General features: G+C 42.9%; 2 protein-coding genes across 2 annotated transcripts; one reads left to right on the top strand and one right to left on the bottom strand.

Moving 5' to 3' along the window:
* Positions 1–4,544: 4,544 nt before the first annotated feature.
* Positions 4,545–5,704, bottom strand: LOC127329644 (cullin-3A-like). Its single transcript, XM_071825757.1, has 3 exons — positions 5,508–5,704; positions 5,093–5,393; positions 4,545–4,682 (listed from the first exon to the last, which is right to left on the bottom strand). Exons 1-3 carry the CDS (start codon positions 5,702–5,704, stop codon positions 4,545–4,547), a joined length of 636 nt encoding a protein of 211 aa, XP_071681858.1.
* A 3,343-nt stretch (positions 5,705–9,047) lies between these two features.
* LOC127330831 (xyloglucan endotransglucosylase protein 7-like) lies at positions 9,048–10,121 on the top strand. The gene is made up of 3 exons (XM_051356912.1): positions 9,048–9,323; positions 9,428–9,627; positions 9,734–10,121. The coding sequence occupies exons 1-3, from the start codon at positions 9,048–9,050 to the stop codon at positions 10,119–10,121; spliced, it is 864 nt and encodes a 287-aa protein (XP_051212872.1).
* The last annotated feature ends 2,480 nt before the right edge of the window (positions 10,122–12,601 follow it).

Here is a 12,601-nt window from a genome sequence, read left to right as displayed (position 1 = left end):
GTCTCTAGTTAAAATAACATCATAATGCAACTGGCGAAGGAAAACCTTGATTTCTAAAGGTAGTTTGGACTTCCAAATCCATTTCTTACGAGGGCAAGAAATATTATTTCCTAACAACTTATAAATCGATAAAGTAACTGAGCAACTCAAGTCTTTATGGAGTTCGATTGGTTCAAAAGTTTAGAAGACGGGCGTAGACATATCAAACAACTGAGGAAATCTCCCACAAAGAGTCACATTATCCAACTAGGGATCCAACCAAAACCTAGTAAGGTCTCCTTCTTTCAAAATCACTTTCTTCCTTCAAAATAAGTAGACTTAACTTTCATCGAACCTTTCCAACAAGGAGAATCATTTTATTTTCACAGAAGCAACATATTTGTTCCTGGGATACTTTGTTTCACAATCCTCTACCAAATCCCATCTTGAGTTTCCAACTTCCACCACCACTTAGTAAGGAGGATAATGTTTTCTTTTCTAAGGTCCTTAACCCCAAGACCCCCTTTATTTTTAGATCTACAAACTCTTTTACATTTAACCATATAATAAAAAATTCCTTTTCTTTTCCAGCCCAAAGGAATCTCCTTCCGTGTTTATCCAATTTTCCTCAAAGGTTTTGTTTAAAAGGAACATGGCCATATAATAAGAGGGTATACCCAAAAAAGTTGAATCAAGAAAAGTTAATCTAGCTCCAGAAGAGGCAGAATCATAGATCTAAGCATCCATTTTTTTATCACTCTGCATCCAGGAAATCGCAATCAATATTTTTCAAGTTAGAGAAAGTCAACGACACTGCTAAATATTTCAAAGGGAGCTTACCAATTTGATAATTATACAGATTGGAATACAAGGCCATAGTATCATTATCCCCACCAATAACAACACTTTCACTTTTCATGTAGTTTATTTTCAAACCTGACATCATTTCAAAAATATAAAGAAACAACTTCAGATTAATAGCTTGCTCAGGATCATGATTGATACAAAATATAGAACCATTAGCATTGTGACACAACAACCCCATTATCAATTAAATCCGCAACAAAACCAGTAATAAGAGTTTTCTTAAGCTTTTAACACCATTTTTTTGTAAGACACTCCACATCCATGTTAAAAATAGTAGGAGATAAAGGATCTCATTGTCTCACCCCCTTTGCACTCTAAAAATAAGGACGAGTAACATTGTTTAACTTCACACTAACATTACTATTATGCAAAATATTTTTCGACCAAGAGCACTGTTGTTCAGAGAAACCTCTAGCTATATGACACTCAATCAAGAAATCCCAATTAACTTGATCATATATAAGCCTTTTCAAAGTCAATCTTAAAAAAGATTCCCACTTGCTTCTTAACATGAGCATGATGCATCAATTTTCATGTAAATATAACATACCATCATAATGTTTCTCCTTTTAATAAATGCATTTGGATGAATGCTAAACAGCTTGTCAGCATAAGGTTCCAATCTTAAGGATAAAAATATGGCAAACAACTTATAAATGCACCTCAACAAACAAATTGCTAATGTTAGCCTGAGAGGATTTACGAAAAAGAGTAACAAAAATACCATAGTTTAACCTTTGAACATCAAGGTTACCAGCATGAAAGAAAGCAAAAAAATAGAAATTATATCAAATTTCACTACCCCCAGCAATGCTGATAAAACTAAATGGGTATGTTATCAGGACCAGGAGCCTTATTAACCTCCATAGAGAAAAGAGCATCCTTCGCCTCTTTTCTAGAAAAAGGTCTCACCTAAAGTCATTGTAAACATCATCATCATTAAGTTTCTCCTTAGGATCCTATAAGTTTTGATCAATATGGGAAACAAATTATCAGGAGCAGGTCCAAAAAGATTCTTATAGTAGTCAGTGCCATGCTTGACTAAATTGACAGTCCCTTCAATAATGGATCCATTATCCAACATGGAATGCACCAAGTTCTTTCTTTTCCTTCCATTAGCAAGTTTGTGAAAATAAGATCTCCTTCTAAAAGACACCTACCATGAGCCCTTTGATAGCAGTAACTTTCTTCTTCGGCATAATAATTATTTAACTCATCTTGAATATAAACCCTATGCAACCGCTTCAATTGACAACAAACCATCTTCATCCAAAATTTCTAACACAAGCAACTCATTCTTAAGTTCCATCTTCCATTTTTTAAATTGTTACCAAAAAATTGCACCCCAACCTTCACAGTGTTTCTTAAATCTTTTTAACTTGATATTTAAAATCTCAATATGGTCCATACTTCACGGTTTTTTCCAAATATTCTTAACCATAGGAAGAAAGTCAGGATTTTTTTAACCAAGATAGAAACACCCTGTTTTTGACATCTATAGAAGATTCACCAGGTCAAGTAAAAGAATGATCAGATTGATCTTTAACTACTTTAGTAATTGTTACCAAGAGGAAGAGATCCTCCCAATCGCTAGACATCAACACTCGATCAAGTTTTTCCAAAGTAGGGTTTCTTCGATACTTAGACTAGGTATAAATGCCCCACTACATGAAAATGTCCCTAAGGGCAAGTGAATAAATACCATTATTAAACACCTCAAAGGAGTGAGGAAGCACAAAAGGTTTATTTTTTCAATGACATGTCTTAGAATATTGAAGTCACCACCCACAATATAGGGAACATCCACACTGTTACAAGAAATAGACAACTCAGCCAAGAAATGATCTTTCAAATCTTCATAAGTTGGACCATAAACACAAATAAAAACCCATCTACAACTTTTCATCTTATCCCACAATTTAACAAAATCGCGTGTTCCCCAATTTCAATTTAACCGTTTGAACCTCCAAATATTGATACTTAACACCACATAGGATACCTCCAGATTTACCAACTGAAGGTACCCACTTCCAAAAGAAAGCATTTCAAGGATACCACATGGTGTACCATCACCGTAGTTTCGGCGTTTGCACTTATATATGATTGGTTGTCAATCACTCTTAATTACTTCTAGCTCCTAGTAACAATTAAGAACTCCCGTAAACTCTCCTGGCCGCCATTAGGTACATGTGTCATGGCATATCGCACTTTTTCTTGTACCACTTGGTGGATCCTGGCTGAAAAATATCGGGGAAACCGATCTACGTGGCACACTATGTGCATTGACTACAGGTCCCACCGGTAAAAATCACTTAAAACCTTATAATGGCTAATAATTGCACAATATTCCAAATAGGGTACTAGAATAAAAACTTGTTAAATACTCTAATGGCAACCTAGGAGGTATCCACTCTTAATTTTATTCTAATTTCGATTTTTAATGTGGAACCAAAGAATGCATAAAGAAGAGTGCATTCATTCATCGTCGTCTTTGGTTGCAGTAATCTTTGGGACGAGTCTAAATCTCTACTACTTAAAAAGAAGGAACGTGTTCCCCCTTCTCCCCCTACTTTGGTCGTCCTTTCGGTCGTTCTCCGAGCCGACAGTTGGGCCCAACTCAGCACCATCGCGTATCGCACGTACCTGGAAAACCCACGCCACGAGAAAGAAGAAAGAGAGGCGACCAACAGCGCTAGGGTTTGCCGCCGCCAGCCCTTCCCATCGTGTTGCGGTGATGCAGCCACCGAAACGGTTCCTCCTCCCTCATCTCCTGCCCCCCACATCGTTCCCCTCTCCGCCGTTAAAGCTCCTTCTCCGTCTCGCAGCCCCGGGACCTCGGCGACTGATGCACTCTCCTTTCCCCTCTTGACCATGGACGGGTGAAATTAGAGCACTGGCAACCCCGGCGTCCCCGATCATCGACAACTACATCAAGACCCTCGTTTACGTCGTCACAAGGTATTGCCTCCTGTACCAATCTCCTTCCCGTACTGATATGCCTCACACATTTGTGATGTTCGATGAGATTTGTACTTTGGACAACTTATGCAAGGTACTGCCAGAAGGTTCCTTCGGCTACAAATTGCTGATGAGATGAAACAGCGTGGGTACATGAGGTCAAATCAATGTATGCCTCAGCTTCCGTCACTATGTGACCCTATACAAACATATATTGTCGTCATCAACTAATATATGCAACCATACTACTTATAACTAATTTTAAATAGAACAACTAATAGCTCCACAAACCAGCAAGTATATTCTCAAAACAAACTTAACATAGAACTCATACAAACAAAAAGGTAAGTCCACGGGCGTGGCGTGCCGCTGCGCCAAAGCTTACTAGTTTAAGAAAACGTGAGTACAATGTTAATCTAGTGATGGTAGTTTAGTGTCATAAATGTTGTTACTTTTCCCTAAAAAGTTGGTCAAAGTTAATAATAAAGTTTGACTTATCTAAAAACCCAAATGTACACTTATTTGTGGACGGAGGGAGTAAATCTGTAGAACAGTGGCCCTAAAACATGATTGAGCTAGGCAACGTCTGATTGTCCCACAGTATCGATCATTTACCCTGCTATCAACGTGTATACTGGCTAAACTCCCAGGACAATTATGTGAAGCAGGAATCCAGAGCGGCATGGAAGGAAACCTCGCCGCGGAACACGCCGTTGATCATCTCCCTGTACATCTCCTTCTCACGTGACAGCAACCGCTCGTCGTCGCCCGCCGTGTTCCTGATCTCTTGGAAGTGAGCATTCATGCAGTCCCTCATCGCTGGCACGCCGCCCTGGACGCGCCCGAGTAGCCGATGCATCCTGGTCAGGTCCCAGTACCTGCCATCGACGAGCATGGACGCGAGGCCGGAGCCCTCCATGCCGACCAGCCGCGCCACGTTCGTCTCGACCATCTCGGCCAGCACCACCGCCGCGACCTTCTCCTCCGTCTGGGCGTCGAGGAAGCGGGAGACTCGCGCCTTCTCGGCGTCCATCATGGACTCGACTGTGCGCAGGTACTCGCCGCATCCGCACGGTGAGGCGAGCAGCCGGACGGACTCGCCGGCGCAGAGCCGGCGGACCTCATCGAGGAACGGCGCCTCGAGGACTTCTTCGTACAAACCGTCTCCTACCTCCACCAGCATCTTGGTCGCGCCAGCCATCAGGTTGCGGAGCGGAACGTCGACGGCCTCTCCGGCCCGATCCCGCCGCGCCATCTGCAGCAGCGCGGCTCGCAGCCTCGGCCGTACCTCACCATCTGGGCGGAGCATACCGTCGCGCCACGCCCTGAGGCCGAGCTCAGGGACGGGCGCCTTGTGTCTGAACTCGAGGAACGTCCGCTCCATGTACATTACGACGTCGCGGATCATTGTGACGGCATTGCTGTGCTTCTTCCACCTGCCTAGCAGCTCCCGCAGGAACTCATCGTCCGGCGCGGATGCGGTGTTTTCGAGAGACCCCGCAAGCTTCTCCACCTCCGCCGCCATGGTGGCCGCGACCTGGGTGTAGAGCACTTCGCCGCCATGGCCGACACAAACATTGTATGTGCACCTGCAGGAAATCGGAAGCTCGAACTCGATCAGATCGCGGACATTATTCAATGGCGTAACCAGAGAGATGGACGTGAGTTCCTTTCTTTTCGGGTAAGATTATTAGAAGGGGAACCTGTAGAGACTCTCGAAGTTGAGGTATTGGGCGTTTCCTGCGTATATTTGGCGGAAGGCGGAGGAGAGCGTCAGGCAGGTCCTGAGGACGAAGTCGGGGTCAGCGACGCGCTTGAAGGACTGGATTCGTGGCGCTGTACGGCGTCCCGGCGGCCTCTGGACCGTCGCGCTCGCGTCTGCTGCTGGGATCGGGTACATCTCCTGGGCTAGACCGTGACCTACAGATCGGGAACGGAGGCGGCTCCGACGATCTTATATAAACACGTCGGGATTTGCTAAACCTAGAAATCGTGTAGTGTAGACCCGAACGAGTTGGGCCTCGGACCGCACAAGTCTTATTTGGGTCTTGGGACGGTTTAAGAACCTTCTATTTCCTTTTCTCCCTCAGTTTTTACTTTTTTTTTCATTGTTCTTTACCGTTTTCCGTGTTTCTTGTTCTTTTCAGTTTTTTTTTTGTTGTCGTTTCCTTTTTGATAAAAATTAATATCTTTTTTAAAATTTAAACATTTTTTTAAATCTAACCATTTTTTAACCTGAATATTTTTTAAAAAATCCAACATTTAAATATGAATATTTTTCAAGTCTCTTTCTTTCAAAATCTGGACAATTTTCAAATATGAACAACTTTCAAAATCTGAACGTTTACAAAGCCGCAGACAATTTTCTAACATGAACTCTTTCAAATCCACGATTTTTTTGAATAATTTAAGAGCAAAAAATAATCTTAAATCCTTGAACATTTTCGAATTCTTAGAGAATAGCAACAACTAGTGAAGTGTAAAACTTCCTATCCCCTAGCATGTAAGCATACTACCAGGCTAAGCTTTGCTAAAGGCTTGTAGCGCAAGATTTCGAACCCACAAAGGAACCCAGCACCCCCAAACCACTTTAGCCACAACACAAGAGAAGAATAGGTGATTGTCACTTCCAATATTATCACAAAAGGAACAAACTGACAATCCAGTCCACCTTCTTTTCCTTAGGTTGTCTCTAGTAAAAATAGCATCATAATGCAACAGCCAAAGGAAAACCTTGATTTTTAAAGGTAGTTTGGACTTCCAAATCCATTTGTTACGAGGGCCAGCAATATTATTCTCTAACAACTCATAAATCGATAAAGTAACTGAGCAACTCAAGTCGTTATGGAGTTCCATTGGCTCAAAAGTTTAGAAGACGGGCGTAGAGATATCAAACAACTGAGGATATCTCCCACAAAGAGTCACATTATCCAACTAGGGATCCAACCAAAAACCTAGCAAGGTCTCCTTCTTTCAAAATCACTTTCTTCCTACAAAATAAGTACCCTTAACTTTCATCAAACCTTTCTAACAAGGAGAATCATTTTGTTTTCACAGAAGCAACATATTTGTTCCTGGGATATTTTTGTTTCACAATCCTCTACCAAATCCCATCTTGAGTTTCCAATTTCCACCACCACTTAGTAAGGAGGATAATGTTTTCTTTTCTAAGGTCCTTAACCCCAGGACCCCTTTATTTTTAGATCTACAAACTCTTTTGCATTTAACGATATAAAACAGTTTTTTTCCTTTTCTTTTCCAGCCCAAAGGATTCTCCTTCTATGTGTATCTAATTTTCCACAAAGATTTGTTTAAAAGGAACATGGACGTAAAATAAGAGGGTATACCCGAAAGAGTTGAATCAAGAAAAGTTAATCTAGCTCAAGAAGAGACAGAATCATAGATCCAAGCATCCAATGTTTTTGTCAACTCCGCATCCAGAAAATCGCAATCAATATTTTTCTAATTAGAGAAAGTCAACAGCATTGCTAAATATTTCAAAGGGATCTTACCAATTTGATAATTAAACAGATCGGAATATAAGGCCATAGTATCATTATCGCCACCAATAACAACAATTTCAATTTCCATGTAGTTTATTTTCAAGCCTGACATCATTTCAAAAATATAAAGAAACAACTTGAGATTAATAGCTCGCTTAGGATCATGATTGATACAAAATATATTATCATTACATATTGTGACACAACAACCCCATTATCAATTAAATCCGAAGCAAAAAAACCAGTAATAAGATTGTTTTATTAAGCTTTTAACACCATTTTTTTGTAAGACACTCCGCATCCATGTTAAGAAGAGTTGGAGATAAAGGATCTCATTGTCTCACCCCCTTTGCACTCTAAAAATAAGTACGAGTAACATTTTTTAATTTCACACTAACATTACTATTATGCAAAATATTTTTCGACCAAGAGCACCGTTGTTCAGAGAAACCTCTAGCTATATGATACTCAATCAAGAAATGCCAATTAACTTTATCGTATATATGCCTTTTCAAAGTCAATCTTAAAAATTATTCCCACTTGCTTCTTAACATGAGCATGATGCATCAGTTCATGTAAAGGCAACATACCATCCATAATGTTTCTCCTCTTAATAAATGCATTTTGATGAATGCTAAACAGCTTGTCAGCATAACGTTCCAAATGTAACGTGTCACCCATTATTAAACACTTCAGAGGAGTGAGGAAGCACAGAAGGTTTATTTTTACATGTCTTAGAATATTGAAGTCACCACCCACAATATAGGGAACATCCACAGTGTTACAAAAAAAAACTAACAACTCGCCGGGAAATGCTCTTTCAAATCTTCAAAAGTTGGACCATAAACACAAATAAAAGCCCATCTATAACTTTTCCTCTTCCACAATTTAACAAAATCACATGTTCCCCAATTTTAATCGTTTGAACCTCCAAATATTGATACTTAACACCACATAGGCTACCTCCAGATTTACCAGCTGAAGGTACCCACTTCCAAAAGAAAGCATTCCAAGGTTACAACATGGTGTACCATCACCGTAGTTTTGGCTTTTGTACTTATATATGACTGGTTGTCAATCACTCTAAATTACTCCTAGCTATTAGTAACAATAAAGAACTCCCGTAAACTCTCCTGGCCTCCATTAGGTACATGCGTCATGGCATATCATAATTTTTCTTGTGCCACCTGGCGGATCCTGGCTGAAAAATATCGGGGAAACCGATCTACGTGGCACACTATATGCATTGACTATAGGTCCCACCGGTAAGAATTCACTTAAAACCTTATAATGGCTAATAATTGCACAATATTCCAAATAGGGTAGTAGTAGAATAAAAACTTGTGAAATACTCTAATGCCAACGTAGGAGGTATCCACTCTTAATTTTATTCTAATTTTGATTTTTAATGTGGAACCAAAGAATGCATAAAGGAGAGGGCATTCATTCATCGCCGTCTTTGGTTGCAGTAATATTTGAGACGAGTCTAAATAATCTAAAAATCCGAGAGCAATCAATATAACAAAAATTTGTCTGATACTCTATATGATTGGTTGTAAATCACTCCCAATTAATTACTTCTAGCTAACAATTAAGCACTACCTTTCCTGAGGAGATAAGCGCTGAAGGAATCAGAGGATGTCGTTGGCTTATAAAACCACAACTTGCACCTTGTTGGCTACACACAATCACAGCATAACAAGTACGTAACGTAGCATAGATCAGTGCAGCCGATCGACGATGGCGTCCAATCCAAAGCGAACATTCATGCTGATTCTGTGCTCTGTGCTGCTGGTTGCCGGGGTGGCCCGCGGCGGCAATTTCAACCAGGACGTGGACATCACGTTTGGTGATGGGCGCGGGAAGATCCTCGACGGTGGCAACCTCCTGACGCTATCCATGGACAAGGCTTCCGGCTCCGGGTTCCACTCCAAGGACCAGTACCTGTTCGGCCGCTTCGACATGAAGATCAAGCTCGTCCCCGGCAACTCCGCCGGCACTGTCACCGCTTTCTATGTAAGCACGAGGCCGGGCAGGCACACGAGCAAGCGCAGGTGCGAACATACATGGGGCGCGCATCGGCGCATGTACTGACTCGTGTTCATCATATGTATGTGCAGCTTACGTCGCCGCCGCAGGGGGCGCACCATGACGAGGTCGACTTCGAGTTCCTGGGGAACGCGAGCGGCCAGCCCTACACGGTGCAGACCAACGTGTTCAGCCAGGGGCAGGGCAACCGGGAGCAGCAGTTCCGCATGTGGTTCGACCCCACCATGGATTTCCACACCTACTCCATCGTCTGGAACCCCACCCATATCCTGTACGTAGGGAGGCAGAGATGAGTTTTTCCTATCATGTGTGTGTAGTTGTGTACATCGTCTTCTCAACGTAGAATCTGATACAGCTTACTATCCCTATGCTTCCAGGTTCTACGTGGACGGGACGCCGATACGGGAGCACCGGAACCAGGCGGCGAGGACGGGGGTGCCGTTCCCGACGCGGCAGCCGATGAGGATGTACGCGAGCCTGTGGGACGCGGAGGCATGGGCAACCGAGGACGGGCGCATCAAGACGGACTGGTCGCGGGCGCCGTTCGTGGCGTCGTACAAGGAGTTTGTGGCGAGCGGGTGCACGTCGCAGGATGTGGCGGCGTGCGCTAGGTCCAATGGCGCGTGGATGCACCAGGAGCTCGACACCACGGCGAAGGCCCGCCTCCAGTGGGTGCAGAAGAACCACATGATCTATAACTACTGCGCCGACACCTGGAACCGGTTCCCGCACGGCCCCCCGCCAGAGTGCGCCGCCGCCAAGTAGGATTGGTCGTCCATGCATGGAAGTAGATTTTTTTGATTTGGGGGTGTGTGTATCCAATGGTCCGCAGAGGGTTTTTATGGTTGGGACCAGGCAGTATGAGCCGTCCAACCACTTGATCCAAAGTTCTCGTTTTACCTATACTAGCAGATGCGATGCAAAACAGTTATCTTTAGTATACAAACAATCCTGCATGCGGGGCAGGATATTTTCAGTACAAGCAGAAGACATGACCATGGGTGTTGGCGATGTAAGCAGGGCTCAGTAGTACTTCGATGACTCTACTGTTCAAGTTTAATGAAATGACAGCGTTCCAATTGTCAGAGAGAGAGAAAGAAAGAGAAATGAACACGGCCAGCAGGTGGTGCATCGGTGATCCTGTCCCCCAGAGCTCCCACGCCACCTTGAGCGGCTGCCGTCGGCCATCTCCTGCGCAACCGCCATCCTATAGCTCCGACACGGTGCTAGAGTTTTCCCCACCTTCCGCCGCACCACGTACCTCACATTGTAGCTGTGACCGGAGGACAAATGGGTGAACAAAGTTCAGAGTGTACAAGCTCTTAATTTGTGCAATCTTCAGGTTTATATACAGGTACTTGCAGAGAATTGCAATTTGTACTTAGGTGTGCTTTCTGAACAAATTGATTACTACCCATTGTATTTTCTGTGAAAAAAGAAACGAAATTATCACAGATTCATCTTCAGGGTCTATGTTATCGTTGATATATGGGTCAACCCGTGTTCTTATGACTTAAGGTCATGTACTTCCAAGGCAAGTCCCACATTAAGGCGCCAATGACCTAATCGACGGTGCAACACCCACGCATCCATCAAGACATCCTGTACTAGACAACCATACAACTTAGATCACAAGAACTACTTGTTCAACAAGGCATGACGCATCTTAGTATTAATGCTGCCTCTTTTTCCTACAAGTGTTGTCGTTTGGATTGTAATGATGCACCTTTTCTAGAAAAAGCACGGAATGATCATGGTGTCTGTAATTTTCCATCCATATATGATCTTCCATGTATGAAAGAGTATCTATGCTGATTCACCTTGCTAATATATTTCCTCCTCGAAATATACATTTTCCCCGCTTTGTAAATAAAACAACCACATTCATACATAGTTCAAATGCAAGTCAAAATTGAAAAAAAAAAATCTGCTGGGACACCAACACAAGCATCCCCAATTGACAAAAAAGAAGGTAACGATACAACTTCACACTGTAGAGCAACTCAAAGGCTAGACCGAGTAAATAAATGGCGACCCGCCAGTAGAAGATCTTGCAGCATGTCGTCTAGCCGGCCCCTGTATCGTTGCCTATAGAGTTGGTACCGCTGCTACGGAAAGAACAAGAATTTGAACACATGGTCAGACTGCTGTTTTAAAAATGCACGCTCGATAACCATCTTGTTGCGACAATAGTCCATAAAGTCCAGGCATCACTATTGACACTAATCACAAGAGGAACCTCCTCCTATCAGTATGGTTTGCTTGCTCTCCTAGGAACTTGTCCTAGGGTCCCTCTCAAGCAAAGAAGAAGATATGCTTACGAATGTATTCATTGATCTGGCCGAAGTGTCATGTTTTGGAAAGCTCCGCCTATGAATTGCACTGGGCGACTCATTCCTAGAGATTACCGGATCGGATGGGATTATGTCGTGCGCTACCGTGTTTTTTCCGACCGTTTTGGTTTCAGAGGGAGTGATGCAAAGCTCTGCAGTCCGTTGCCATCCCGGAACATGTCTTTAGTTCGATGGTGATCACATTGGCGGAGAATGGTAGATCTGAGGACTAGTAATGGTGGTTTGTGTCCTGGTAGAGATGAGGGTTGGCTTGGTGATTCGTGACTTGGAGCAGCGGTGTCGGCAAGTGAGAGCGATAACACAAGAGATGTTTCGAGTCTGCCTTAATTGGTTGTGATTGGAAATGGCCTTGTTGAAGGCATTGTTTTGAGAGCGCAAAACCTTTTGCAGGGTGAAAACCTATGATCTATGATCAGTGCGATAACGACGCTTGTGCATTGTTCCCTTCTTGGAGGTGTTGCTTTTGGAGAAGATGAATTTTTTGTGATGTCTTGCTGGTGTTTGGTCTGCTGCTAAAAGGAAGTGATCGCCATAGCAGGACTTTTCTTTTAATTCTTTTTTTGTTGTTGTGTGCATCTGTATTGTCAATAGAGCATTATGTTATTGCAGAGGCTTGATTTAATTGGTATCTTTACGATATTAATATATTCCCTTTATCGAAAAGGAACTTCCGAAGGTCTAGGGCATGCCAGCTAGGCCCCAAAGCCTCATGAACAAAGCTTCATAGAAAGCGGGCAGCGGGATAGTTAAACATGATGTTGGTCACACTGGGACCACATAAAAAGAACATGTGCCATTGATGTTTGTTACGCGTACATCACGCGTCCGTTAGGAACCCCAAGAGGAAGGTGTGATGCGTACAGCAGCAAGTTTCCCTCAGTAAGAAACCAA

The sequence above is a fragment of the Lolium perenne genome, chromosome 2 (genome assembly GCF_019359855.2).
Source record: "Lolium perenne isolate Kyuss_39 chromosome 2, Kyuss_2.0, whole genome shotgun sequence".
Classification (NCBI taxonomy): domain Eukaryota; kingdom Viridiplantae; phylum Streptophyta; class Magnoliopsida; order Poales; family Poaceae; genus Lolium; species Lolium perenne.
This window is presented reverse-complemented; position numbering and strand designations above follow the sequence as displayed.

Coding starts and splice junctions, on each gene's coding strand:
- LOC127329644 (XM_071825757.1), bottom strand. CDS start 5,704: ATGTACCCGATCCCAGCAGCAGACGCGAGCGCGACGGTCCAGAGGCCG. Junction 5,394..5,507: donor AACTTCGAGAGTCTCTACAG/GTTCCCCTTCTA, acceptor GATTTCCTGCAG/GTGCACATACAATGTTTGTG. Junction 4,683..5,092: donor TGCTCCGCCCAGATGGTGAG/GTACGGCCGAGG, acceptor CGTCGATGGCAG/GTACTGGGACCTGACCAGGA.
- LOC127330831 (XM_051356912.1), top strand. CDS start 9,048: ATGGCGTCCAATCCAAAGCGAACATTCATGCTGATTCTGTGCTCTGTG. Junction 9,324..9,427: donor GCACTGTCACCGCTTTCTAT/GTAAGCACGAGG, acceptor ATGTATGTGCAG/CTTACGTCGCCGCCGCAGGG. Junction 9,628..9,733: donor TGGAACCCCACCCATATCCT/GTACGTAGGGAG, acceptor CTATGCTTCCAG/GTTCTACGTGGACGGGACGC.